General features: G+C 49.1%; 1 protein-coding gene across 2 annotated transcripts in view; it reads right to left on the bottom strand.

Moving 5' to 3' along the window:
* GNAO1 (G protein subunit alpha o1) overlaps nt 1-27,886 on the bottom strand; it is a 149,182-nt gene that overhangs the window by 35,698 nt on the left and 85,598 nt on the right. For both annotated transcript variants that reach the window (XM_076349384.1, XM_076349383.1), the window contains exon 4: nt 15,911-16,071. In XM_076349384.1, the coding sequence (XP_076205499.1) occupies nt 15,911-16,071 (161 nt within the window). The remainder of the gene's footprint in view (nt 1-15,910; nt 16,072-27,886) is intronic.

Below are 27,886 nucleotides of genomic sequence, written 5' to 3'. Positions count from 1 at the left end.
GGTCCTCTCTCCCGGTGGCCCTGCACGCAGGTGTCCTCCGCACGCCAGGGCAGACGCAGGCACTAATCGAACTTTGGCTGAAGCAGAGGAAGGCTCAACAGCTCCAGTCTAGCTCTTGCTTTATGTAAGCCTCTGCTTCCTTCTGATGACCAGCTCTGAAGGACGGTAGCTGAGCTGGAGCAGGGATGAGGCATGGTGGGACTCAGCACCCTGGAAGCGAGCAGGATCTATGCCTAAACCTTTCCGCAACAGAGTAAGTGGGTTTGAAGCTTTTTTTTTTTGCTCCAGGACTGCTGTTACAAACCTGCTGACAGTGGAGCTGATGGCTTTCTATACTGTAAAAAAAAAAGAAGAAAGAAAGGAAAGAAAAGGAGGGACTAAAAATAAGCCATGGTGAGTTTGGGTTAATGAAGGGCTTGTTCTGAGAAGGAGCCCTGATCAGAGGACGCAGCCTCCACGCTGCAGCGGGGCTCCCGGCGCGTCCACACTCGGCAGCTGGCTCACCCGCACGGCACTCGGCGGCTCAGCCCAAACAGGGGAGAGACATCGACAAACCCAGCCCACCGCGGCCGAGTCCCCCCAGTGAGCACGCCAACAAAGGCACGAAGGCTCGCTCGTCCCAGCGCTCCTTACATCCTACGGCGGCTGATTCGATTTGGCCCCAAGGCGATCTCGTGAGCTAATTACTCCAACCCTGGAAAGCCAAAGTGACCACGGATGAAACCAGTCCCGCAGACTTTAACCTTTTGATCAGCCACTGGCCAGGGAGATTCAGCAGGGTGTGCACAAAGGCCCAGGACATCTATTTACACACTTGTGGCAGTGGGGGAAGTAGCATTAACATCTCCACTTCTAAGCTGGAAGGAAAAAAGTAGATACAGCTGCAGTGTTTTTGTAGTGCTAGGTGTCTGTCTGCAGCAGGGATAGCACTGGTGAAGGATTTAGATCTAATGCTACAAAGGAAAGCATTAGTTAATGAGATCTGCGCTATCGTATCAAGTAGATAGAGGATGCCCACAGCTGGATGATGGTGCAATTACGAAGAGTGGGATGGGTCTGTCGGGAGCTGGCTTCAATTAGAGGCCTCATTTATACACTCACAGTGCTGAGGAAGATGGGTTGCTGGTGATGGAGTGGGAATCATGTTTCTGGATCTTCTCATCTGTCCATTCTCCTGACCTATTAGCAAGCTATAGGGATTTCTGCTTTCAAATCCCATTTGAGCATCCCTGCCAGAAACCGTGGGTACCAAAATCAGCCAATGCTCTGCCATGGACAGATATGGCCCACAGCTAGCAAAAGCAAAACCTGGAAATTTTACCCTTGGCTGCACGCTAAAAATGTATTAGTTATCCCAGACATAGGTGGATCTCTTGGGCGTGTAAAATCTGTGCTATGCAAATGGACTTTCTGGTCCTTCTCAGCCGCTGTCAGGCTGAGGCTCCTCCGAGAATGGCTTTGCTTGTGGTATTGCAGCATTTTGGTTTCAGTCCAGGCCGGATCCAGAAGCAGAGACATGCAAGGGAAAATTCATGGAGTCTCTCATCCCTTTAGAAAACATTCAGCTGAATTGTTGTTAGGAGGAGATTTGTTTGCTGTGTATCAAAATAGCTCGATGGTTCCCACCAGGGAAGGCTGTTACCTGGGCCAAGCTGCTCTGGCGAGACGTCCTGCTGACCACTCACTTTTCCTTTCTCCCTCTCTTACAGGCATGAGCAACCTCAGAGAGGTCTGTAATCGTAGCCTCCTGTCACCAGACAACCACCCCTGGAAGGTTAGGCTCCTGCAGCCCACCTAATAGTGGTTTGGGTTGCTCCCAGGTCTCTGCAGGAGTGGGCTGATCCCTGTGTTCAGCTGAAGATGCATCAGCGACGTGTGCGTGATAAAATCAGCTTGGGATACTCCGTACAGGACAGCCCGGCCGCATAGCTGCTGTGGCTTTGTGGGAGATGAGCTGAGGACACCACCTCCAAGGCATGTTCCTCCATGAGGGCTGGGGACGGCTACTGTCTCTGCACTTGAGGTTGTGCAGAGACATTCCCATGTGCCTTGGGGACACGTCCCTGCCAGAAGCAGCCTCTGCTGTCTGCCCACAGACCTGCCAGTGACCACGTCTCTTGGGAGCGAGCCACGGGCCAAGGTGCCACGGCAAGCCAGGTGGGCGTACCAGGAATCCCTGCCTGCTTGGTGGGAGAAGTTTGAACCGACCCAGGAGCACTTCACTTCCAGTGGGAGGATGCAGGCCCAGAGCAGCGTTAGGTCTGGAAAACATCAGGAGTTCTTCCAGACAATGCAGACATTATTGCCAATAAATGCTTTTGCTGAGCTTTCCCTTGGCCGCAGAAGGGGAGGAGAGCATCTTGAGCAGATGGCTGGTTAGCACAAGCATCACCCTTGCACAGCCCGCGTTTCTGCGCTCTCTGCTGCTGGAGCACCTCAACTCTTGCTAAGCATGATTGATGTGTCCTCCCAACCTCCCACCGGAGTAGGGAAATGTTATTAATCACACTTGCTTTAGGAGGAATATAAGTATTAAGGGGATAGATGACTCGCCTGAGAACATGACGGGAAGTCCATGGTGGCGCTTGGAAGCCAGTTTGGGGTCCCTAAATTGCAGTCAGGAGCTTTAACTGCAAGGTCTTTCCGAGTTTTATAACCCTTAACCAATATTCTTCCATGCTTTTAAGAGGGATTTTGCCCATGTAGGGGCAGATACTGTAAGACTGGTGGAAATTTGCTGGCCTATTATAAGAAAGAAATATATTCCCTACATAAGGAGCAGCCTATAAAATAGTGTTACAATTGATGATTAAATCGCAAGTTAACCCAAGAATTTGAATAGAGATAAATAAATGCTTTCTTTTTGTTTTTGGTGAACAAAGAAGGCTGAAAATGGATGTTGTCATGTACTTTTCTGCTCCATCCAATATAATTTCATGCATTCCTATACGGATTTTGATGAGTTCTGCAGATCAATGACACTGCATTTAAACACAAGCTAAGCAGTAATTACAGATGCATGCAAGATTTATTCATCTGGTGGCACTACACCAGCTGATGGAAGGATCAGCCATATCCAATCAATGTTTGAAGCCTCTCAAAATAAAGAGCTTTTTGGCTCCCACTGCAAAGTGAAAATAAAAATAACCCCCTGAATCCCAGGAGTGCCCCCTTATGTCCATACAGGGAAGGCTGCAGAATGCCTCTGGGTCATATCTGCACCGTTGCTCACGCTAAGCCTTGCCTTTGCACATCCATATATGTTGTTCATGTTGGGTCTTCACGCACTCGCTGCACGACCAACTTGTCCCTAGGCCTGAGGATGGGATTGATGAGATTTAAGGCATAAGTGAGGAAAAAGGAGAAGGATGAGCAGTGTGGAGGAAGGAGCCAGGGAGCGGGCAGCCAGCGTTCTCCAGGATCATCTCCCACGTGCCGGAGGGCGTCCAGGCACGGCATGCACGGGCTGGGAGCCAGTGTGACGTGCCACGCTGCAGCGTGAAGGGAGAAGCTGGGGGACTGCAGTCGAAACCACGGAGGTGCGTAATGTGGCTCTGTTGTTACGGGAACACGTGGTAGGGGATGCAAGGTAGCATTTTTAAAGGCAGATACTGGATTTCGTCCAATTGTTCTTCAGGTTTTCCCTGCTGATGTGGGCTATACATCCATATAGCAGCTCTCCCCTCCTATGGAGCAAAGCTGCTTGCTCCCTGCTGTCACCGCGAGATGCCCTGATGAGCCAGGGAGTCCCACTCTGCGATGCTCTTTGCTAGGACTTCAGACAGGGTGCCAGTGCTAATCCTACACCCACATTTCTCATCAAGCTGGTGGAAAGCAGCAACACATCAAGCGGAGTCAGCAGGGTCAAAGCAAAACCTACAGCCCTCCCATGGTACTTCTGTTCTGGGGCAAGGGAAGATAAACAGCGGGATGAATGGACCGAACCAGGCAGACCAGGGGTTTGGGCAGCTCTTTCAGACACTCAGATGGGTGCCTGCACAGAAGTCAGAGAAACCCTTGGTAAGATAAACAGGTCGTGCAGGTGACCTCTGTGCATTTAGCACATTTTCTACTTACTGCCAACTATTTTAAGCAGAGGCTCTTAAGTCTCCCATAGTGATGGGAGATGTCTGAATGAACACAGCAGGACTGAGCCTCACTGCCCTGCCTGTGTGCTCCACCTCAAAGGAAGCTCCACTGGAGCTGGGAAGCACAAGCAAGTGGGAAACCCATCCAGCCCTGCCCAGAAAGCAGCCGTAGGTGGGAAGATGTTGCCCAGAGGTACGCCCGGGCTGTCCTGCACTGAAAGCTCCCCTCTGTCACCTTCAGGACTGGCACTGCCACCTCTGCGTGCAGGTGGGACCCGGTCGAGACTTTGGATTGTGAGATGCAGCTCTTCATCGTAGGTGGGGAAGAGGCTCCTACGTCCTTCAGAGTGGTCCCCTGGGCAGGATACAGGTAGTTGAGCTCCTGGGTAGAAATGTGTAGCCTTTTTTTCCTGAGTTTATTTGTAACTTCTGCATTTGTGTCATTTCTTTGTTTACATATTTTTGTTCAATGAGATACTCCTCTGGGGATTTCTTAATGCAAAGTTGCTGCTTCCAACGTTAGTTTAATTTGAGCAAAGATTTTTGCCTGGACTCAGTTACCAATTCCCAGCTCTCAGCAGCTGCTAGCTAGTGTCAGCCTCCTCTTTCTCTTTCTTTCTCCTATTCCTGCCCGTTGCAGATTTGGCCTCACTGTTCAGCACACTCCCTGGTGCAGTATTCCTCATGTTGGGGATTGCAAGATCGTGGAGCTGTTTAACTGAAAATGTTTAAACTGACATTAATGCTGCTCGGTAGGATGTACTGGCTGGTGTTTTCCTGAACGAGGATTTGGAAATGGTTCTTATGCTATCATCAAACCTTACGTACCAAGAGCAATACTGAGGGATTGGGAAATGCTGATTTATGCCATTAAAAGTGCTGTCAGAACCTCAGAGCTACAGTGACTGTTCCTGGGGTGCTTCATGGCCTGGGCTTACAATTCTGGAGCACTGAATTTCTTTTCAATGCTGGTGCTCCCAGCAAACCTGCTGTTCAATGTAGCCCAGCAGGGAAGGCGTTACAGTGAGGCAAAGTGCATCATAAATCCCCAGCAAGACTTGGACTAACCGCCAAAACCCAAGCTGACACTTCTTGGCGTGGCTCCACGGTGCGGCTTGTGCCTGGTTTCTTTCTCCCCTGTATCTCTTCCCTCTCCTCCCAGCAGCATAGAGAAGGCGCTGCCTAAAATCCAGGCTCAGCACCATTTCTCCTCTTTGTTTCTAATAAATTCAGCCCCAGAAGAGCCCCCCGAGGGTCCTCGGAGGAGGTGCCTTTTCCAGGTACTCAAGCACTTAAATGCTTTAGATGTACAGGAGGTAGGGAAGGTGTAAGCATGCAGATTTTGGCACAAGGGCGGGTGTTCGCTCTGCTGTACTCCAGCCTCCTTCTGCTCTGAACTGTGCTGTCCCTGCCGAACTAAGCAGCCCTGCCCAGAGCCTGTGCCCGCAGAGCGGAGTGAGTGTGTGCCCGTCCACAACAGCCCACGCAGAATTATCCCTAGAGCCTGAGCACGGGCTGCCTGGGGGGGCAGAGGCACGCGGGAAATTAGAGGGTTTTCTGATGGGGGCTGGCAAAATAGGAGTTGTGGGTTTGGATCTGTGTGTTACACCAGTGGTCTGAAGGCAAGGAACAGATCTGGAGAAGGTGAAATAATAGTTTATAGACAGTCTCAGTGTTGTTTTTACTCCAGTAGATAGTCAGTGTAAAAGGTACGGATGAACAAACTGATATGGACCTAGCACTAGCTCTGTGTGTTGCAGGGGAAAAAAAAAAAAGAAAAAGAAAAAAAGATAATAATAGGAAAAGGTCAAAAATCTGCCTCAAGTGTATATCTGACTCATTGTGCTGGCTGGGCTCATGGCTGGCTTGTACGGGAGAGTGGCACATGAGGCAGTAATGCAGCAGCGTCACATTCGGCTGCCTTCGGTTCCCCTGCCCAAATCAATGATCATCTCATCAGCATGTGCGTTGGGAAAAAACAGGTACGAACCCCTTGTCAGGTCTCCAAGAGTGGGAGGAGGCAGGAAGGCCATCCCTGGCACTGACCCAGCCCTGGAGTGGGCCACAGCCAGGCGACGCATCCTCCCCCCTGGTGCTGCCGACTTTGCGGAGCCGGAGGCATCGGGCTGGGGAGCAGCCGTGCCTGCTGCTCTCCACAGGGCTGCTAATGAACCCCCAAGGGAAAGCACAGCCCTTCCCGCCTGCCCAGCCACACTGCCTGCGGCCAAACACCCCTGGTGCTGGGTCTCCTTCGAGACACCCTGTATACACACCGTATGCACGGCACCAGCCATGCACAAACACGTGCCCGTGCTGCCAAGTCCCGTCTACGTCTTCTATATTGAGAAAGAAACCCCATATTTCCCCCCTTCCCACCAAAAAAGCAGTAGGAAATCAATGGCTGGGGGTTGAATATTGGCTCAGCGCTTGGCCTGGATAAGCAAGAAACAAAAAGTGGTGTTTGCTACAGGGCTAATTACAGCTATTATATCAATTAGTCTGTGAAATGATCAGTGCCCAGGGCTCCACCTTGCGAATCCTGATTTCGGCAGGACTGTCTTGGCTGAGCGCCAGGACTCTGTTCCCATGGGGCTCACCCTGACACTCCCTGCCATGCTCTGCCCGCCTGCCCAACCCAACGGGCTCCTGCCTTGCTCTGCTGCTGCCTTCGCTGCTCTCGCCACCATGGACGTCAGCGTCTCATAAATAGGAGTGTGTTTATTGTCCCCATTGGGGAACCGAGACAAGGAGCTTCAACCTGCTGACCGACGGGCACCACGGGCTCTTGAGGGGCCCTGGGGAGCTCTGCCTTCCTACCGGGGCCCATGCCACCCTCCCTTCGCGGGCACAGCTCCGGGTGCTTCATCCCTATCATTGCCGAGTCCTGTGATTTTATGGCAAGTGTCACAATGTTTGCTACATTTCTTTTTTTTTTCCCCCTTCATTTTTGTTCTCTCTTAAAGCCTCAGCCCCTCAAGGCTGGATATTAGATGGACTATTTGCTTAAGGAAATAAAAAAGGACTTTCCAGCTCTCCTGTTCACAGACAAAAGGCTTTAAAGTATAAGCCAGAGGGCTTAGGAAGCAGCAGATAAAAGCAATTTTCCAATGGTTGTCTTAATATATATTGAAAAACAGGGGCTTTTTAGCTAAGCTCATGATTGGTTTTGGATTTAACTCCTAACCTTAAACACCTGAGTGCGGGGATGCTGCACTACTCCCCCTCTTCTAGCAGGGGATGCGCGCGCACGTGCACAGGCTGGACCCCAAGAGAGAGCAGGGGGAATGGCAGCAGCTGCACACCTCTAGCGGTCACTCAGATGCTTTTTGGGCTCTCTTGCGCCGTGGGGCCTAATGAATCACACCGCCCTGGCACAGTGCATCCCCTGAGCAGGGGCAGGGTGGGGAACGGGGTGACCAACAGAGGAATCGCACCTCCTGCGGTCAGGGGAGAGGAGCGTCGCGCTGAGAAACCCAGGGCAGGGAAAGGCTGGTGGCCGTGAAAACGTGAAGGAGGTGGAAAGGGAGATAACTGCATCCTGAGAGCATGGAGCTTATCTGCCCTGCCCGGCAGTGCTTGTCCTGGGCTGGAGTGGTTCGTCCTGGGCTGGAGTGGCTCCTCCTGAGCTGGAGTGGCTCCTCCTGAGCTGTTCATCCCATGGCCGGTGGCATGCAGTTCTGCCCGAGAGCTCCTGACGCGCTGCCTCGTGCTCCCTGGAACGCAGCAAAGTCCCTTTGCAACTTTTCCTTCCAAACTGGGATTATTTCTGGGATAGGACCCGTGGAGGGTGGGGGCAGCATCTCCCCATCACACCGTCACCACCGGTGCCTGCAGACCCGTGTGGAAGACAGCTTGCTCCATCCTGGAGCCTGGCTACAAAGAAATTCCCACATTCCTGCCATTCTTTGCCATTTAAGGATTTCAAACGGACAGCAAATACGTCGGGAAACCACGCGCCACCACCGCGCTCGCCTCCCAGCGTCGCAGACGGTGCCAGACCTGACGCCAGTTGTGTGAAGAAGAGCCATGGCACGGTGGTCTCCTGACAGCTTTTCCTGCAGACACACTGCAGAACCACAAGGCTGAGAGCAGCCGGCCAGTCCCCACTTGGCTACATGTGCCGCGGGGGGACAGGGCTCACAGCCCCTGGTGACCGATGAGCTGGATGCCGACTAGCTGTCATAAAGCAGGAATTACCCACGCAGAGGGACATCTGCCTTGCTAGAGCTACCCGATTCCCTAAGGAGCTTCAAACAGCAATAGGATGCCCCGAGAGCCTCGCTGGTAGGAGACACCCCATCTCCTGCCCTCACCCCATATAAGTGATGCTGTTTGTCTTGCAGGGCAGGCTGTGACGGCAGAGCTGGGGGCGCACGGTGTGTCAAACTGCAAGGTGCAGAAAGGGAGAGGGAAGCTTGGGCTCCCTGGCTCTGCAGGAGAGGTGGAGCAGGGGCTGCAGGTTCCCAGGAAAGCCTGGACTCCCCAGCTGTGGAGCTGCATCGTGGCACTGCTGTTCCCCGGTGTGGGAAGGAGGTTGGGGTGAAAGGTGGGAGACCGCAGTGATGGGCGAGCTGCAGGGCACGAGCGCTGCCTGCTGAAAGGCAGAGCTGTCGGGAGAGGGGGGCTGCGGACAGCAGTAGGGGTAGCAGTGAAAAAACAAGCTGAACAGAAAAAAAAAAACCCAACCCCAACCCCAACCCTTGGTGGCAGCCTGCCAGCTCCAGCTGGTTTCGTAAGGATATTTCAGCCTAAAAATACACAAATACTCAGCCAAAAAAAGTCAAATCTTTCTGCACCGAATCTGTCACCCACAGCCCTTCACAAGGCAGGAAGAAATTCCTGTTGGGTCTGTCAGCTGGCGATGAGAACAGATTATCCAGGGTTCAAGACTGCGGTTCAACAGGTTTCCTTGGGGGTGAATGCCCTGTGCTATGTTTATCGGTGGTGCTGGCTGCTCCTCAGCTCTAAGCAAAATGTGAAAAAAGAAGAGATTGTTCCCAAATTCTGGTAGTGTCCCCTCCTCCAGGCAGCGTGAACTACTGCCTGACTCCTACCCTTTCGGGTGGGAGCTTTGCCAAAAGTGGGACAGCCCTGATTGGTATCGTGGGTCATTAAATAGCAATTTATTTAGTCAAGATTTTACTAATCCCCAGGCCAAAGACAACATTGTTACGATGCGACATGGCAATGAAAAATGGCAGGGAGGTAGCAGATACTGCTATGTCTTTGTCCCCGAGGAATGAACTACCTACGTAACTTCTCTGCTCCTCCTTGCAGTGCAGTCTGTGTTATCTCCTGGGTCTCTTCAGACAGATCTTAGAGATATTTTTTGGGGGTAAAGGAGGATTAGGAGGGGGGAAGTGACAACACTATACCACCGGTTTTTTCCTGCAAGATTCATATCTAAAGAGGTGCTGAGCTTTTAGTGGAGCTGGCTGCAGAATTTGCTATTTCAGATGGAAAGGCAGCGGGCAAAGCGTCGGAGCTCTGGTTCAGCTGGTGAATGCTTTCCTGGATGTTCCCACGTCACTGAGTGCTGCCACAAGCTCCGCTTTAAAGCCCAGCTCTCTAGCTTCTCCTCTTCACAGAAGCAGTTAAATGGGGGAGGGGGGGGGGGGGGATGGCATCTCAGATACCTTCACACAGACCAAGAGGGGATATAGTCCTTCAGAAACCAGGTGTTCACAAGGGACAGGACCTCCTGCTTTTCCTTCTCCTTCATTTTCTTTAGAGTTTGCATGAGCTCCAGCCAGGAAATGTCTTTTGAGACAGTTCCCTCTTTCCCCGATGACCTGCATGTGTGGCTTGGAAAGGGTAAAGGGAAGAGCCTGGCTCTGGGACTAAGCTTCTGAGTGGCCTCTCCTCTGCAGAGAGGCTGTGCCCCAGGAGAGAGCGGGTCTGGTGGAGCTCTCCTCTGCGCTGGCATCTGAGAGGGGCCAAGTGGGGTGGGCATTATAACAAGTGGCAACGTCTTATGATGGAGCTGTGTTATGCAGAGAGTCCTGCAGACCTCTGCTCCCCCTGCTTGTAAGTGAGTTTTCTGGTGAGGAAGCTCAGTCCTCACGCTCTCCTGGCAGTGTTTGGTGGGATGGGAAGGTGAGCATTGCTTAACACCCACCTTCAAGATACCGTGACGTGGTCTCCACCCTGCTTTGGGCCAACAGAGGCAGCCCCTGGAGAGATTGCACCCAATTTTGGTGAAACTGGGTCTCCAGGTGGATGAAGACTGAGGGTGAAATGCTGGAAAACATCCAGCTGATTTCAAAGACAACGTCTTTCCTGTTGTGCCCTTCCTCCAGCTCACACTCAGCCCTAGGTGTAGCCATATAACGATAGTGATTCCTTAATTTATGAGAAAAATAATGAAGCCTGAGACCTCTACCAAGCCCAAGCCCTGCTAGGCTCTAACAGGCTGATGCTCAGCCTGCCCCCATCTCCCCCACCTCGCACTTACCAGAAACAGCCCTGGCACCACCACACATCGCAGAGCTGCTCCTCTCTGGAAATCTATTTGCACCTCATTTGTGGGGATTGAGCAAGGCTGGCGATTCCAGTCAACCAGCTCTGGCCTTCATGAGCTGTTTTGTTTTGCTTATTGTAGGAGGAACTTAATTATTCAAAGCTGGTGGGCATATTTACTTACAGAGGTAAATTAAACCATAAATTCAGACAAATGTATCTACATCTCTGCTTGTGATCTATTTTCCTTTTGTGCTTTAGTGGTGCTTGGGCTCCAAGACACACAGGTGGGTTGTTCAATAAACAGTGTAACGCAAGTCATCCCTATTAATTGGATTGTTCCATTTATGCTGCTACTCCTTCCAATTAAATGCAAGGGAGCGCAAGTGACAGGCACAAGTAAGATGGGCGCACAGAAAGCCATATTCTAATGCAAAAGTTGTGATGAGAAAATGGATTCTATGCACCTGATGGGAATATTAATGCAAAACCTTGACCTATAATTTTTCTTTCTTCAGTCTGAAAGAGCTGGCAACAATTGCAGCTCATTAAAATGGACCATGTCCTGACAGTCGTGCATAATGCCCACATCCCCAAGTCCCATGGTCTAAACATTTGCCAGCAAGGCAAACATTTAGACCATGGGACTTGCGGGACGTGGGCATTATCATAAAGCTGCACGGTCCTGCATGGCTAGGAACAGGAGAGTGCAGCCAACCCTGAAGACCACTTCTCCCTTTTCAACCCAATGTCATAAGAGAAAGAGCGAGGGGAAAAAAACAAAAGACAAACCCAAAAGTGATGCTTTGGATTGGACCTCTGGAGGTCATCTGGACCATTGCCCTGTTCAAAGTAGGGCCAACTTCAAAGTTAAATTCAGTTTGAAAGTTAGCTCAGGTGGCTCAGTGTTGAGTATTTCCAAGGTTGGAGATTTTACAGCCTCTCTGGGCAGCCTGTTTCAATGCTGCCTTGTCAGGGCTCAGTCTGGAAGCCGTTCACCACATCATAACAACATCTGGCTCTACTTTCTTAACTGTTCTCTCGATGCAAAGTGTGTGTTGGCATGTGGAATGCAATAAGTATCAGTAGGGAAGGTGATACCATCATGCAAAGACAATTCTTTTGCAAGGAAAAGCGATCAGAAAACAGTCCCACATGAGATAGGGTGAGAAGGAAGGCACTGCACTATTTTATTCTGAGTTTGGTGTCGGTTTTCTATACGGCACTGCCAGAGGAGTTCTTGCAGATGGAGCAACCAAAGTGTTGTCCAGTTTGGGCTTGGTATTTGGCACAGCCTTGAGAAGTCAGGGCTGCGGTTAGCTATGGTAGAGCAGCAGACACAATTGCATCTCTCTTTCTCCACTGAGCAGTGAGGTCTGTATCCCTCTCCGGAGGCATCTCTCCCTCCCTTTGCTCCTTACGGAGAGAGCCAAAGGCAACAAGCTTCCTAGCCCTGACACCTCTGATATGTGTGAAGATGGATGGGTTGAACGCAGGCCTAAAATATTTTACATTTTCACAGTAGTTTCACAGCCCTGGCATTATCAAATGATCTTTCAATGTACTTAGAAGCAGGAGGAGAATAACTTGAGATGGATTCTGGCTTTTTTGTGTCTGTGTACTTGCAAACTGTCTCTGCCTACACATCTTGCAAGGCCTGTGCTTGTTTGGATATTCACACAGAAAACCGGTGCTCATGTGGATGCTCTGTCTGCTCCATTCCCCCCCTGAAGTTTGGAGGCCGTTCAAAGCAGGTCCCCATCCCTGGGTTGCTACGATCAAACTTGCCCTGTGCACTGTACTCCACTGACCAGGCTAGTTAGGAACTCGAGGCTAGGAAACACAGGACAATTTTAAAATCTGAACAAAAGTAGGAGATTAAGGAAACCAGCTGGAAACCTCTATTTTGCTGATTTTGAAAGCAAAATGTGGGTCACAGATGTGCTTCCACAGACAAAAACTGGCTAGAGAAGAAAAAGACATCAGCAGTGCCCAGACTCTTTGATGATCAGAGGTAGATTTAGCTCCTAGGCATGGAGACAAGAAAGGAAGAGGAGACGAAGTAGGAATAAAAACATAATCAAGAGATTAAGAATGTGGAACTCAACCCACCCGTAAATTTGCCTTAGGGAATGATGAAAAAATGCAGTAATGAAAAAATATGAAATCAACTGCTACATCTCACTCTCTTCCCTTCTCTTGCTGTCCTTATGGTTTTACTTTTTGCTGTCCAAGACACAGGAGGCCCATTACAGAACCTCCCCTCTTCCTCGGTCATGTTTTTTCTTTGCTAAATGCTGTTTTCTACTGTTCCTTCACAGTAGCTATGAAATCCTTGCTAAGGACAGCCTGACTTTAGAGCCTAAAAGAAGCAAAGCTTTGCAGGGAAGTCCACACCATTAGGCAGGCATGCATGGGAGAGTAGAAAGCAATGCGCTCCTGCCCATCTTTGATAGGAGAGAAGAGCTATTAATCACTTCTTGTTTAGGCTAATACAAAATATTAAATCTATTTTCAGTGAAATTAATGATAGACTAATAAGAGCCATGCTGCTAGCTCTTGCAGGCTGTTGATTAGCCTGTGACTTGGTCTCCCGGGGGCCGTAACAGAAGGCCTGTTGTTCGAGCCATTTAAAAAAACTCAAGGTAAAGCACTGGAACAGCAACGTAGGACAACAGCAGCACTGACTCAGAGAAGCCCAAGAGGTGGTTCCTTAGAAATAGCCAGGCAGTGGAGGGGGGTTTCTGAAAAGCATTCAGCGGGTGGTTTCTGGGGTGAAGGGAAATGCCTGGACCACTCCTGAAGGTCCCACCTGTGCTGGCCATGACAGGACCTGGTCGCTTGGTGCCTTCGGGCTTTGTGACATGTGCTGAGCAGCCGTGGAGTGCGATCTCTGACTGCTGCAGCAAACTTCCCTCCTGCCAGCGAAACACCAGTCCCTATGGCTTAACACCAAGAGAAGCCTGAAATAAGAGCGATGCTAGTCCAGCTCACTGCCCATCACTGTTTTTCACACTTTGGGGAAATTCAGATTCAGTTTTTGCCTGGAATTTATTTTTCTTAGCCCTAATGAAAACACATTTTGTAGTTGCTAGTGTTTGAAATCCAGTATCAGTGTCAATAAAGATAAGCCCTTTCCCAGCGCGGGGGGAAATAGAAAACTGTCTCAAATCTCTCACTCGTGCAGAAGAAAACAACCCCAAAGCCTTGAAGGATTAAATGAAAAACATGCCTCTCTTCACTGGGACTCCACTGGGCATGAATAAGTGCCAACTGAGCTCTCGCATCACCATCTGGTGTGATGGCACCGGGGCCTAGAGGTGCAGCAGGACATGTTACACTGCCCTGCCCTGTGACAGCATCTCTGCTCCTGGTGACGGAACCACCAGAGGCTCCTAAATGGCAGCAGGTCCATAAATGAGAAAGACTTTGTTATCTTTGGCTTCACCATCTGACCTTGCCCAGAGAAAACAAGTGTCCAGCCACAGCACGATTCACAGCGTGGCTAAGGAGAGAGGCAGCACAGCCCTCCCCTGGCAAGGAGGATGGTGCATTCTCCTCCAGATGCAAGAGATTTTGTTAAAGACACCGAAATTCATTTTGCTGGGCTGCAACCGTGCGTTGATATTGCTGTGAATACCACAGCACAGAGCCTCTTCAGTTGATGTCTAGAAACTGCTTGTGGTTTCAGAGCTCTTGCTGATGAATTGCCCAGCAGCTGGTCACATTGGGAGGGCTATGCTTATTATTTTCAACTGCTATCTTGCATGGAAGGAAAATCAAAATACTTTTCCTCAAGGTAATTGGCTCTAAAACAATTGAAGAATTTTCCACAAGGTTGTAATGCAATTAGGACTGGCATTTTATATAATTTATATCTCTAAAGGTATGTTTATGCAATCAAACTCTTCGTTTGTGAAAAAAAAATTGCTGGCAAGAGAAGGCAGATTTTGCTGTTACAGGCAATGAAATATAGATTAAACATGGATGTCCACCTAGTAGTGATGAAAAGGCAGCATAATGTCAGGATCGTCACTGAGATGTAGTCGCTCGTGGTGAGAAGTGGTTGGGTGGGATGCTGTGACACCAACCACACATCTGCAGGTTTCCCATTTGAGTTTTGGTCAATGCCAAGTGATGTGTCATCACTCGCCTTCTGCTGCAGCACCGCAAGAGCAGAAATAATCCTGCGCTCCCTAACTGCCCTGCCAGCTTGGATGGGAGGAGCTGGTCCAGACCGGGGACGATCAGGCCCAAGACACAGAACAAAACCATCAGCCACACCGGTGCTTGGGTTCGTGTTTTGACAGATAACCAGGAAAACCCTAAGCAGAGATGCCAGACAATCCAAACGCGTAATAACAACTCCAGAAGTGCATGAGTCAGCTGGTGAACTTGTTGACAGGGGATATTGTGAAAGCCAAAAGCATGGACGTAGCATTCCCCTGTCACCATTTGGGGAAGCCTCTATTCCCCTGACTACCAAAAGGTCCAAGGGTATAACCGGGGAAATGATCACTCCGTGTTTGCTTGTTCCTTATGCTTATGCTTAACCACGTTCTACTGACTACTGCCCAAGACACAGTACAGGGGACATGTTGCCTGACTGCAACAGCTGCTGCGATTGAAATTACGGGATGAAAAGCTTTAGCCTCCTTGCCTAGGTGGAGGCAAACAGATTGGATGAATTATCATTAGAAATGGGTTTGAACTGAAACTGGGGAGGCACTCAATGTTTCTTCTGAGCCAGAGCAGCCGTTTAATGGGTAGATGTCCTGTCCTTATGACGGGATGAACCAAAGCCATGGATTCAGACAATCACCATTAAAAAAAATCTGGATGTGGTCCCTAACGGTAGAGATACCACCAACTGTATTATAAGAATAACGCAATGCCACTGTAAAAGCAAAGATGTTCCTTACACTTGGTTGTAATCCAGCTGCTTATCAGTACAGTGTGTGACTATCAGAAAAGCAAACCCAAGAGCTGTACTGGTATACAAAGCAGGTGATCACACCCTTCTGTTATCTATCAGACAAATGAAGAAGCCGTCAGTCACGTCCAGAGGTTGGTCTGCCTCTGCTCCCTAGATCCGTGTTTGTAGAAACCTACCTTGAGCCGTTTGGGAGCAGTTTGGGAACCCAACCTCGGGGTCATGGACCTGACCCCAGACTGGCCAGAGGGGACACAAATGTTCTGCCTGATCCCTTCTGCCTTGCAGCAGCCTGTGACACAACACGCATCCCAGTCTGTAAGCAGAACTGTGTTCAGATCCACTGCTATGAGGTCATTAACTTTAGTTAAAACTTTAACAAGCCCAAATGCAGCTTCTTAACACAAAGACTGTGGACAGGGATACTCACTATTGGGCCGAGTCGTTAAGCTGATATTCCCGGGACCGGTTGAAGCATTCTTGGATCCCAGAGTCTGCCCAGAGTCTCATCATAGCTGACAGCAGCTCTGGAGAGAAGGGCTCTGTGTCCTCCATCCGACTTACGACATCGCAGACCATCTTGGCATCAGCCTGCAGAGGAAAGAAACAAGAGGTCACATAGATGCTCAAGGTGGAACTGGGAGTCAGAGATTTCAGAAACAGTTCACCAAACTGTCAGGAGTAAAGAGGCTGCATTTCTCGGGATGGGGCTTTAGGATCCACACTGCATGATCCAGCAGAAAGGGCAAAAGGAGGGTAGAGGAAGGAAGCCACAAGGAAAGAGGTTATTTGTGGAATCCACCTCACGTCAACAAATATTTCTATTCAGCAGACAAACCAGTCGGCACTACGTATGTGTGGAGCTTCTTGGGAACAGAAGGAAATTCATATATGTACAAGTATATTTTAAATTGTTAGCAAAGTGACGCATATCCTGCAACAATATGTGTTTTAACTGAGTGTGTAACCTTGCAGAAGTAGGGGCCGTTTGTATCAGAAAGGACAGCAGAAAGGCTCCTGAAACAATTTTTTTCAGATGCTGGTTTATTGCTTTTCCTGAATTCTTGTTCTTTGCTAGGAGTCCCTGCTACAGGGGCTAATTCATGTTAACACAGACCACCTTGGCTGGCTGTCATGTGTCGTGACTCAGAGGGAGAGGAATCTCCCGCGGTTAAGGAGTATGGCAGTGAGGGCAGGGCCAGCTGGCCGTTTTCGAATGGAATCTTTTTTGGTGAGAAAAATGTGATTCGCTGGAACAGCAACTTTTCCTGGACACAACTTGGGTCCGGAAGATGTCTTAGATTTAGGATGGGAATGTCTAGACAGCCTTGGAGTAGCTGGGTTCAACCCTACTGTAATAGTCCACAGTGGCTGATGCTTCACTCATTTGCGAAGCAGGACACCCAAATTCATGACCCCCCTCTGCTTGCTTTGCAGTAAGTGGATCTCCCACACACACCCCGAGACTCTTGAAACCCCAGGGGTGTTGGCTAATCTGCAGAGTTTTTCTTTCAATGCTTTGAAAATTTTGGAAAAGTCTCATATTTCTACCAGCTGAAACAAAACCAATTATTGCTATAATTAATCGGAAAAGAGGAGTTCTTATTCCTTAAGTGTGCTTACAGCAAACTAGTGAAGACAGCCTCCTTGTTTTATTACCTTTTCTCTTGCCTGCTAGATCGAACCCATTCTTGGACAAACGCAGGTGGAAGTCTTCGCCTTCCAGGGTGTTTGGTCTAAATCAGCAAACGCTGACGAGAAACACGAGTCTCGCAAAGGGGTGTGCAGGCAGTGCCCATGCTTTGCTGTCGCTGTCCCGTGGACAAACAACCCCTGTCCATCACAGCGACCCGTCTCATGAGCACAAAGCCACCCGCAGTTGGGCGTGCAGCGCCTGGGGAGCCTGCGCATCGCCTGCTGGAGGAGCTCCTACATCCTTCCTGGGTCTGTCCCGTTCCTCTGCCCTGCCAGGTGCTGCTGATGCTCCTGTCCGATGCTCAGATTTAGCAGCTATGATGGGAACAGCCCAACTGCTGAATGGGTTGCTCTCCCCGGGTACCGCCTGAGCACTGGTGACAAGGTGTTACAGTTTTTGTGGCAAAGCAAGCAGATTATTTCTTAGGTCATGGGTACAATTAGAAGCGGAGGAGCACCAATGTTGAAGAGCACCGCAATAACGTAAATGGGTGGGAACGACAAGGCGTATGACATGGCCTGCACAGCCAGGGTCAAAACTCCTCTGCAGCCTCTCTTTATTGAACACTGAAATTGTTGAAAAATCCCAGGGCACCAAGGTGCTAGCACTGGAGACCGGAGCTGCTGGAGATTTCAATGCTCAGAGAAAGAGACTCAAGCCCCCTGAACATCCAGTCTTTACAGGCTGAAGAAGTTCCAGTACTGTATGGAGATACCATCTCATAAAACTTAATGGGGTGGAGTCTCTATGCTTTGAAGACTTTATGAACACAAAGTCTTTCTCGCAGAATACTTAACTTAATATTTTAATGCCCAGGAATCCTCCCAGCCTTCTGTACAGACTCTGCTCATTTTAGAAAAATAGTATTGGTGACTCACACCTCAAAGCCAAGACAAACGAAGAACCTTGAAGAATTCAGTTAATTTCAAAAGCTTGTTTTCTGCCCGGGAGTGCTTCGTGAGCTCAGTGAATATTCATAATTCATCAGTACGGTTTGCCTGCCCTGCTGAAGCTGTAATTCTGCTCTTTTCATGGACTCTGAATAACACAAAACCTGCTAATGGCCAGTCTGCTCGGGGTTGCAGTCTGGCATGGCCCCGTTATTTGTGCATGGGTGGTGCAGAAAAAGTATCCATGCTTTCAGTCAGGTAGGAAGGAGGTCTTTCATATGTTATCTTGACTACTGGGGGGGGATTATAGGTGTAACTCACAGATCTGTCCATCTGTCTGTGATGGCAAAGCACATTTGAAGCTCTCCAGCTGTTATGGGCAGGGTCTGGGCTGCTTCTGAGCTTTGTGGATTTAACTGCAGGTTGCTTTCTCCAAAGCACCAGAGGGAATGGCACGGTCGTCATATTTTCTGTGCTGGGAAATAGCTGCCTCACCTTTTCCACTACTGAGACTTGTGGCAGTCCCCTGTGATTTAAGACCCAGTGCAAGAGGGTCTGAGCAGAAGACATAGATGAACAGCGATGACAGGGCAGAATGGGAGTGACCAGGGACAGGCATCTCTGGCTGCGGTTATCAGGTCTGCTTGGGCCAGAAGCAGGGCTGAGCTCGTAGGGCAGGGGATTATTTTCGTACATGCTCCTCTGCAGTCACCGGAGGTCCCTTTTGGGGGTGGGAGAGGTTGCCCTCCCACAGTGTGGGCAGCTGCCTGCAGGGCAGACCGAGAGTCGACATGCTGGAGCAGGGGAACAGCTCATAGGAAAGTTTATTGCTCCTGCTGAACGGTAATAAAAAGATTCCAGACTTAGTTTTATTTTGCAGACTGAACCATTGAACTCTCAATTTTATAGACCCAGAAAAAGCAGGTGAAATGAGTATTTTTAAAAATACTCTTCCCCCCTGCCAAGGATGAAGCCCCTCTGTCAAGGAGCCATCCAGGAGTTCAGGCATTTGTTAGATGATTTAACGAGCAATTAAGGATCCAAGAAGAGAAGATACCCCTTTCTTTTCTCACTCTCCAGGTTTCATCTCAAGCTGGGAATGACATTAAAATCTCCAGCCCCCCCTGGGCCCAGCAGGTAGATTTTTAAATACTGCCTGATTGACTTTTCCCTTCCCGCCTCCCCCGGGTCTGGCGCTCCCGCTTTTCCCGAGGTGAGAGGAGCTGAGCCTCCTGCCACGCTCTGCCTCTGTACTGAAGCCAGCAATTAAATAAAGCAAAACAAAACAGACCAACCAGCCCCCACCCCTCTGCCTTGCAGTTCCCATCCGACAGGGTTTTCGTTAATGACTATCATGGTGGTATTTCAGCTACTTCAGGAGCTAAAAATAAGCAGCGCTCTGCCCCTGGGATTGCTGGAAGAAGGCACAAAATGGTGCAGGGCTGCTTCCTCCATTGCTGCCTCTGCCTCTCCCCAGCTGCTGTCTCCCGTCCCCTTGGTACAAGCTAGCTAGGAGGAGGGCAAGGGGTTGGGCTGGTCTCCTTCAGGCTGGTTCTTATCTGGTAGGAGCATCCCAGCCCATCCCTGCAGCTTTCCCACGCGTCCCGCTGCCACTTCGCAATGGCTTGCATTTTCCATAGCAGGTCAAACCCTAACCCCCGAGCTGATTGCCTTTGGGTTGTTTATTACCAAGAGTGGGATTTGTTCAGCTCTGTGTCACTCTTGAATGCTGAATGTATTCACCTACAGCGGGAGAATTGGAGCTGGCTGGCTGGGCTTGGCTTGGGGAAACAGCTGAGCTCGGAACCCCGGGGATGGTAAATTATACATCCAGGCTTTAGCCATCAAGCTAAAAGACCAAATAACCCTTTGTTAAAGAACAAACCTCCACGCCAGTCAGGGAATGGAGAGGGCTCTGTAGGGCCAGGGCAGGGTGGGGTTTTATATAACAGTGAAATCCATAGGCAGATGTGAACAAGCAGCTTGTAAACTTAGCGGGAAGTCAGCGTGTCTCCTTTCTAACCCTGGGTTGTGTGTCTACCTTTGCACCAGACACATGGTATAAATCCAGTTCATAAGGGGATCTGTTTTCTCACTAACCTGGACATAACCGCAGTTATTTAATTGTCTCCCATATGTCACTGTCACCAAGCACACAGGCTGTGCTCAGCAAGCAAACTTGTGACTTTGCTTGCAACAGCCACATAGCCCAATTAATTTGTTACCTTGCTGGAAGGGAGAGGGGCTCTTCCTAGCAGCCTGACATTACTGGCAGTCATGTTTGTCTCTGCAAGCTAGTTATTTTTCATCATGCAGATATAGATCACCTCTAATTATTTGTTCCTCCCCACCAGCCATGATTTGTGCCCGTGAAGGTATAAAATCATAGAATCATAGAATCATTAAGGTTGGAAAAGACCTCTAAGATCATCGAGTCCAACCAGCAACCCAACACCACCATGTCCACTAAACCATGTCCCTAAGTGCCTCATCTACTCGTCTTTTAAATACCTCCAGGGATGGTGACTCAACCACTTCCCTGGGCAGCCTGTTCCAATGTTTCACCACTCTTTCAGTAAAGAAGTTTTTCCTCACATCCAATCTAAACCTCCCCTGGCGCAACTTGAGGCCGTTTCCTCTCGTCCTATCGCTTGTTACTTGGGAGAAGAGACCGACCCCCACCTCGCTACAACCTCCTTTCAGGTAGTTGTAGAGCGCGATAAGGTCTCCCCTCAGCCTCCTTTTCTCCAGGCGAAACAACCCCAGTTCCCTCAGCCGCTCCTCATAAGACTTGTTCTCCAGACCCTTCACCAGCTTCGTTGCCCTTCTCTGGACACGCTCCAGCACCTCGATGTCCTTCTTGTAGTGAGGGGCCCAAAGGTACCAGCAGAGTTGCTCCTGCCCTGCCTGCCGTGGAGTTGAACTGGGATGGGACTCAGGTCCCCGTCTCTCTGACCATCCCAGGGTAAATCCTGGCTCTGATCCTTTGAAGTTGCCTGGACATTAACTAAGGGACTTTTTTTTTCTTTTTCCAAAAAGGAATCGTTTTCTGGAAGAGGAGAATTTAAGCGAAAGACAAAGCCTTATGTGAAGCTATGGGGTACAAATCTGCTAACCCTTATAGAGCTGCACTGACTTACACCCACAGGAGAGCTGACCCAGTGTGTCATATTGTACCATACTTTCCTTTTGGTGAACTAAATCTCAGTAAATATCATTTTTGCTGTTATTTACTCTGATTAATCATACTTGTCACTCAGCCTATCTCAAAGGTTAACACTGGGGCAATTTCCTTTGGTGGCTGGTTGTACTCAAAGCTGCATCTCAGAACATTTCAGAAAATCCATGCAGCGGGGGGAAAAGACAAGCATTGCTTTTTGCTGGCGGTGCAAGACAGATCAGAGGCACAGCACTAGTTATCAGCAAGCCAATCTTGTATAACCTAGTGCACAGCTGAAAAGAGTAGTGGCCATCACCAGCCAGGAACCTGGGGGGAAGCTGATGTCTTGAAAGCATCCAGCATCCACAAAGGATGTTCCTGGAGGGGGACCTTCTTCGGGGACCCAGATCCTGACCTCGGGGCAGAGCGGTACGTACCTCTGCTACTTCAGTGAGAAACAAGGTCCTGTAACATGGGGGCAGAATGTGGCTCATAAACTGAAAACCTCTTCCTCCTCCTTAGAGAGCATCTCAGAAATCTGGACTCTGCTTCACAGTGAAGTGCGGCTGCATCACAGCAAAAGCCAGTTATTTTCATGGCATTTGCAGCCTGAATGAATTCTGGAAACAAAGCAGAGCTGGTGAATACGCCTCTTCCAGAGACATCCAGGGCCCAGCTCCAAGTCCATAGGAGTTTTTGTAGATGCTGAATAAATAGCTACACGTATGACTCTCCCCCTCACTCTCCCTCTCTTTCTCACACATCTGTGTTTCAGAGCTGACCTCTGAATCTGTGGAAATCTGTCTGGCATGAAGCAGCTGCTGTGCATTGCAGCAGAGACGACCTTCTCCCTTCCTCCTCCACTCTTCCATCCACCTTCAGAACATTTAACCAAGGCCTCCCACTTCTGCTTGGCATTTGGCTTGCTGGGCATGCAATCTGAGAGACCCTAGAAGGCGCTGAGCTAGTAAAAAACTATCCAGTGACTTACTAAAATCTATCCCTTTAGCGAACACCACGAAGTGGGCACCCAGACTACATCCTCTCTGTCTGCACTCGTTAGTCAGCAGTGGATCTGGAAAGCTCCTGACACAGATCCCAGTGGTCTGGGAAAGAGGGGTTTATGCCGATGCAAAGTTCAGCATAGTGCTCTCTAGCAATTTGCATCACACAGCAAAGCTAAGCCTAACAAATTAAGTTAGAGATGGCTGGCTTTCCACAGCGTCACGCTAGCCATCTTCTACCCTGCTCATGTAAAACAGCTCACAAAAAGGTTGGTTGACTTGGGTACAATGCCAAAGGGCTGCTGTCTGTCTGCAGGCAGACAGACTATTTTGTACAGAAAACATAACCTGACAGCCATGGTGACGTGCAGATCTCTCCTCCCGAGGTTATGCTGTCTGGCTTGCAATTAGTAAAGCCCTGGTTTTCATATCCTTCTGGAGCCAAGATGGTCCCATCACCTCTGACTGTCTTGGCCAAACAACTTCTGTGTGTCTGGTACTTGGTCTAGGATCTCTATCCTGAAACCTTGTTACTGCTGTGTTTTCTGTCTGCTGCTTCCTATTTGGGGAGACGCTGAGCAGGACTAATATTATAGATTATTACAGCTCTAAAGCAGGCCAATTTCTTTGTGTTTGGTACTACTTTTATTCTTACCCATTCTGTATGATACTGCAGCTGAGCAAATAAAATTTGCTAGCTCTTATGTGGGTATAAACTTCTTTTCCCCTCCTGCAACACACATACAATAATATTCCCTGTTTGCTTGGACTACTGACTATCTGGCAATCCAGGGACTGGATAATGCATGGACTGGGCTAAGACCTTGGGCTGCCAGTTGGCCACCACCATTGTAAGAGTTCCTACAGCCCTATGGCCTGTAGGAAATAGCGCTTCACTCACCAGAGAGGTGGAAAAAACCCACCACCCAACAACACAGAACTCAACCTGCAAGAGGGATGCCACTGAAGGGCAAGTCATTTCCCAAATTTGCTTTGTTCTAGGAAATGGTAGGGTCCTCCCCTGTTCTTGAGGAGCTCAGAAGAGCTCCTGAGCTGGACGAGACAAACACGGTGGATCGCTGACCTGATTTTTCCAAGCAAGGATGGGAAAGCCAGAAAGCATGTGTTAAATGGTCTCAGAATAGGTCCTGACCCACTAGCTGCAACGGAAGGTGAGAAAACGGCACTCTGTCTGACCCAGTCACTTCTAATTCAAAAAGATGGCATCCCTGAGGGACCGAGAGCCACTGCAAACTCCACCAGCTTCCCTCCGAGGGCAAGATGCTTTGATGGGTCCTCTGTCCTACAAGCACCAAGCAAAAGGGCTGGGCACGGGACCTGCAAGCCCAAACATCATCCATCGCTGATGACTTTCAGGCCATGCAGGCACAGAGACTGCTGCCTACCAGGGAGGGGATGAGAGAGAGTCACAGATGGGGGACATTAGCTGCATGGCTTCATGCTCTGCAGGGAAGTGCTCTGCTGCGGTGCTGAGGAGGAGGCTGGAAACACATAAAGATGAGAGAACAAAATCCTTGCAGCCTACTGCCCGTCTCCTCTCTGTAAAATCCTCTCTGCTGGGTAGAAGTCCATAAAATGTAACGGCACTGGAGTGTTTGTGTTGCAGTAAACGGTGAGGAAATGCCCAATATCCCACAGTGGGAGAGCAGGTGGGGAAGCTGCATCGGCTCCGGGCATTTGTAAAATAAATGGCTATTTTATATTCATTGCAAAGCGGATGGCTGAGGACGAGCTGAGTGGGAGTGATGGCGATTCTCCGGGAACTCGCTCCGGGTTTGGGAATTCCCGATGGCTTTGGCCTGCACATCTTCCACTCTTCAAATGTCCTTAAGATTTTCCACACCAACATCCCTCCACAGGGTGACTGCGTAAGGGTGGCAGGGCAGAGAGGACACGGTTTCGTTCCAAGCTTTCTCACCACAACGGGCTTTGTCTTTGGAACAGAAAGAGAAACCAGCCCCTACGGTGAGAGTATTCCCAGGACAAAGCCAGATTTTTTTAACATCTCTGGCTAAATGCCGCTCATGTATGATGACTTATAGGGCAGTGACTTCCTGCTGGGAAGCCGTGCAGCGCTGGAACCTAGTAATTAGTTCAATGCTCAGAGCTTGATGCTGAACGGTGGGTGCTAATCTCCACTCTACAACTAATCTAGCAGATTTATCAGTGCCTCGTACGATGAAGGGCTAAGTCTGCGGGTTACAGTCATCTGTCCCTGAAGAAAGCGACGGTGTTTCAATCAGAAAGAGCCTTGTTTTGTTTTATGGTCCTATTTTACTTGGTGATCTGTGTTGAAGATATACACTTAAAGGACAAGGCGGAGAGGAAAAATCCCCCCACCCCACCCCAGTCATGCTAAATTTCAGCTCCCTGTTGCCTCTTCTCTGTAACCCATAATTGGGATATCTGGGTAGGGATTTCTTACTGCTCTCCACTGAAACAGCTATGGCAGTCGGTGGGTTTGGTGTCCATACCAAGCCTTCTGCCTGACAGCGTGTCTCAAAATTATTTCTTTCATTGCTGGTGGGAGAACTGGTACCACAGCAGCCAAATAATATTGGATTTTTCACTTGGGGGCAGAACTGAAAAATTAGGTGGTGTGAAAAACCATCTTGGATCAAACATGTTTCCCTGCATTCTTCTGTGCACCCAAAATCCTCTGAAAAATTGCATTTCACATCCAGCCAAAGCACTTGCCTTGAGCCCTACCAAAATATTTTGGTTTGTTTTGAGTTATTTGGGGGCTCAGTATTATTATTTTAAATGTAGGTCAATTTTCAAACAAAAATTTTGTTTCCAAATGAACAAAAACAAAACACTTTGCCTTTTAGGAATGCAAAATCCTTTTGAAAAATTCTCCAAATTTTCACATAATTTCCTTTTTGCCATGACTACCTGTAGATTTTGACTGGATTTTACAAATGTTTTTGGTTTCTTTTGGGCTGTGTTTTTTAGCAAAGTCATCAAACATTTCTGTCCAGGTCTAGTAATAAATACAACAAGAACTTTCTTATCAGGAGTCCTTCATTCACTGCTTATTTCCTGTTTTAATTTGGATTCTCACCACCTCAAATTTTCTGGTTTTCAGTCCTGTACTCGTTCACCAAATGTCTTACAAAATGACCACTGCTGAGTGCAGACGAAGGGGTTTTCCTTAGGTTTGACTTGGACTTTACAGGAGCAAAATGAGGTACGTAAAGTCCGACACCTACACAGTCAGGATACAGGTGCTCAGGGCAAGAGACATGCTGGCACTGTGGCTTAAGGGCTGTCCCAGCAACTGGATAAATATTAACTAATGGGGCATCGTGTCAGGCAGCGAGGGCACTGTGGGAACTTGAGTTTCTTCTGCAAACTTAAGCAAGTTTCCCTTATTTGTTTAAAGAAGAAGTACTCTGGGAAGGGGGACCTCAGAAAAGATGGCACTGCTGTGCTCTACCCAGCTTTCCCTATTGCACATCGATATTTTCTGGGGAACCTCTATAAAAAGAGACAATGGAAGTGCGCAAATGGAAGCGTGCAAACCTGCGGTCGTTTTAGGATTGTCACTGGCAGCAGTTCCCAATGCAGATACTCAGAAAGCTGCCTGAGTAATGCATATGCTTACTGCCTTCGCCTGCACTGGTTTGCTAACTTTTTGCTTTTTGGTCTGCGGCTGCACACAACCAGCGATGGAGCTGCAGGGTGACGCCGGAGGCCTCTGCAGTCTCAAGAGGCGTCATATTAACGCTGTGAAGGGGGTGGGCTGAAACGAGACGTGATTCATTGAGTGGCTGGTTAGCAAAGTTTTGCCCGTGACTTATTATTACTGCAACCTTCGTTTAGCTTCCCTCCCTCTTAATTTCCAGCTGCCTGTGAACCCTCCTCTGCAGGGAGGACCAGGATTTCTAAGACTTGGGGTGGAGGAGCATTTGGCTGAGGTCCTGCTGGGAGCAGAAGCTGCATCTGATGGGGCTGAGGGTGAGAAGTGGCTCTTCGAGGTGTCTGCGGCTGTCTAGAAGGACCCCCAGAGTTCAGAGCAGATAAAAGACAAATTTGCTGCTAAATCGCTCCCATGGTGCTGCATCTCCAGCAAAATCAAGACTCGGGTGCTCGTAACAGGCTCGGAGGAGCTCTTCCTTTGATCAGTGGGGATTAGAGACTAACCCCCAGCAAGTTCCTCCTTACTGGAGCTGAGGCACTTCACACACTAACAGATTTGCTTATATGTTGTTTCAGATTGCTGCAGAGGAAAATTGTCCTATATTTTCCTTACAACGGCGTCAAGAAAGCTCCCCAACCCTTTGGTGAGGTGAGGACGGGAGGAGGAAGGAGAAGAGGGAAAGTGAGAGAGGAGGAAGGGGAAGGAGGGGGAATCTGGTGGGTTGGGTGTGAGCGTTACCATTCCAGGGGAAGCTGTTCTCGGGGCTATTAACAGGAACTTTCTTTTATTAACTGCTCTTTTCAGAGAGGGTGGATAAATGGGACCTCAGATGCAGCATTAGGTGACAGGATAGTCCGTAAAATAAGAGGCTGGCAGAGAAATATCTTTAGAATGGCTTAACAAGGATAGGCAGAAATAGGCTGGGGGCCCAGAAGAGATCTTTGATGCTGTTGTGTGTATTTATTATTTATTCTTCTGGCACAAATATAGCATCAAAGAATGTCAAAAACAAAAAGCCCATAACCTGCTGTAGCTGGATCAGTCCTACATCTCTGTAACCATGGCATCACATAGTATTGACAAGGAAAATCAGCAACAATGGGAAAAAAAGCGCCCGGCATTTACGACACTTGCGAAGATGAAGCAGACTTCCTTGCTCCGGTGAGGATGCAACAGAAGGGATAAGAAAATCTGTGAGCATCTTGCTAGCCTGGGCATCTGTGAATCTCAGCTATGATGGAAAATGCCATGGAACAGCAAAGTCGCTCCCTTGTGTGTAATCCTATGTGATACATATGGGGAATACAGGGTGGATCCCACTCTAAAACATTTTGCTGCCACTGCAGAGCACCTTGAGCCCCACAAGATGGTGGGGATGGCACCAGCGCCTGTCTGTAGTTGGGAAGGGAAATAGCTGCAACATCTCAAGCACGATGGTCGATGTGGTGTTCATCCCTGCAGATGTGACGCTGCCAGTCCTTGCCTGCTGTCTCTCATGCCCATCCTATTTCAGTGCTTTCCTTCCTTCCCCTCTGCTGCTCTCCCTCTCTCTGTGCCAGCCTCCCTGGCTCTGCAAGTCATGCAGCCGCTGCAGCTGGAAGCCCTCCCTCGTGGCTGTACAGAGCAAAGGACCGTGTTGACATGAGTAACAAGGCATAGGCTTAATACTGTACTGATTATTTTTTGGAAAATAATGTATATTCACTTTTTTCTGGAATGCTTTTGCTGGCTTGGAAATATTTCAAGTACCAACAGGGGATTAGGGAGCTTCTTTTAATCAGCTTTTGTTTTGTTTCTTTTTTTATATCTTTGCAGAAGAAGGAGTAAAAGCCTACTCCGAAATGTTCTCCACGGAGGAATCGGGATTTGGCAGTGTCATGAAGTGATGCCTCTGGATAAGGGGAAATGGGAACAGTGCAGCCTCTCACTGCCTCCCAAAGCCCCCTTGCAGAATGGGTCAGACCTCTCCTGCAGACAGATTTGGGGCAGGAC

The sequence above is a fragment of the Aptenodytes patagonicus genome, chromosome 11 (assembly GCF_965638725.1).
Source record: "Aptenodytes patagonicus chromosome 11, bAptPat1.pri.cur, whole genome shotgun sequence".
NCBI lineage: Eukaryota > Metazoa > Chordata > Aves > Sphenisciformes > Spheniscidae > Aptenodytes > Aptenodytes patagonicus.
The sequence above is the reverse complement of the archived record's forward strand: the minus strand, read 5'-3'. Positions and strand labels throughout refer to the sequence as shown.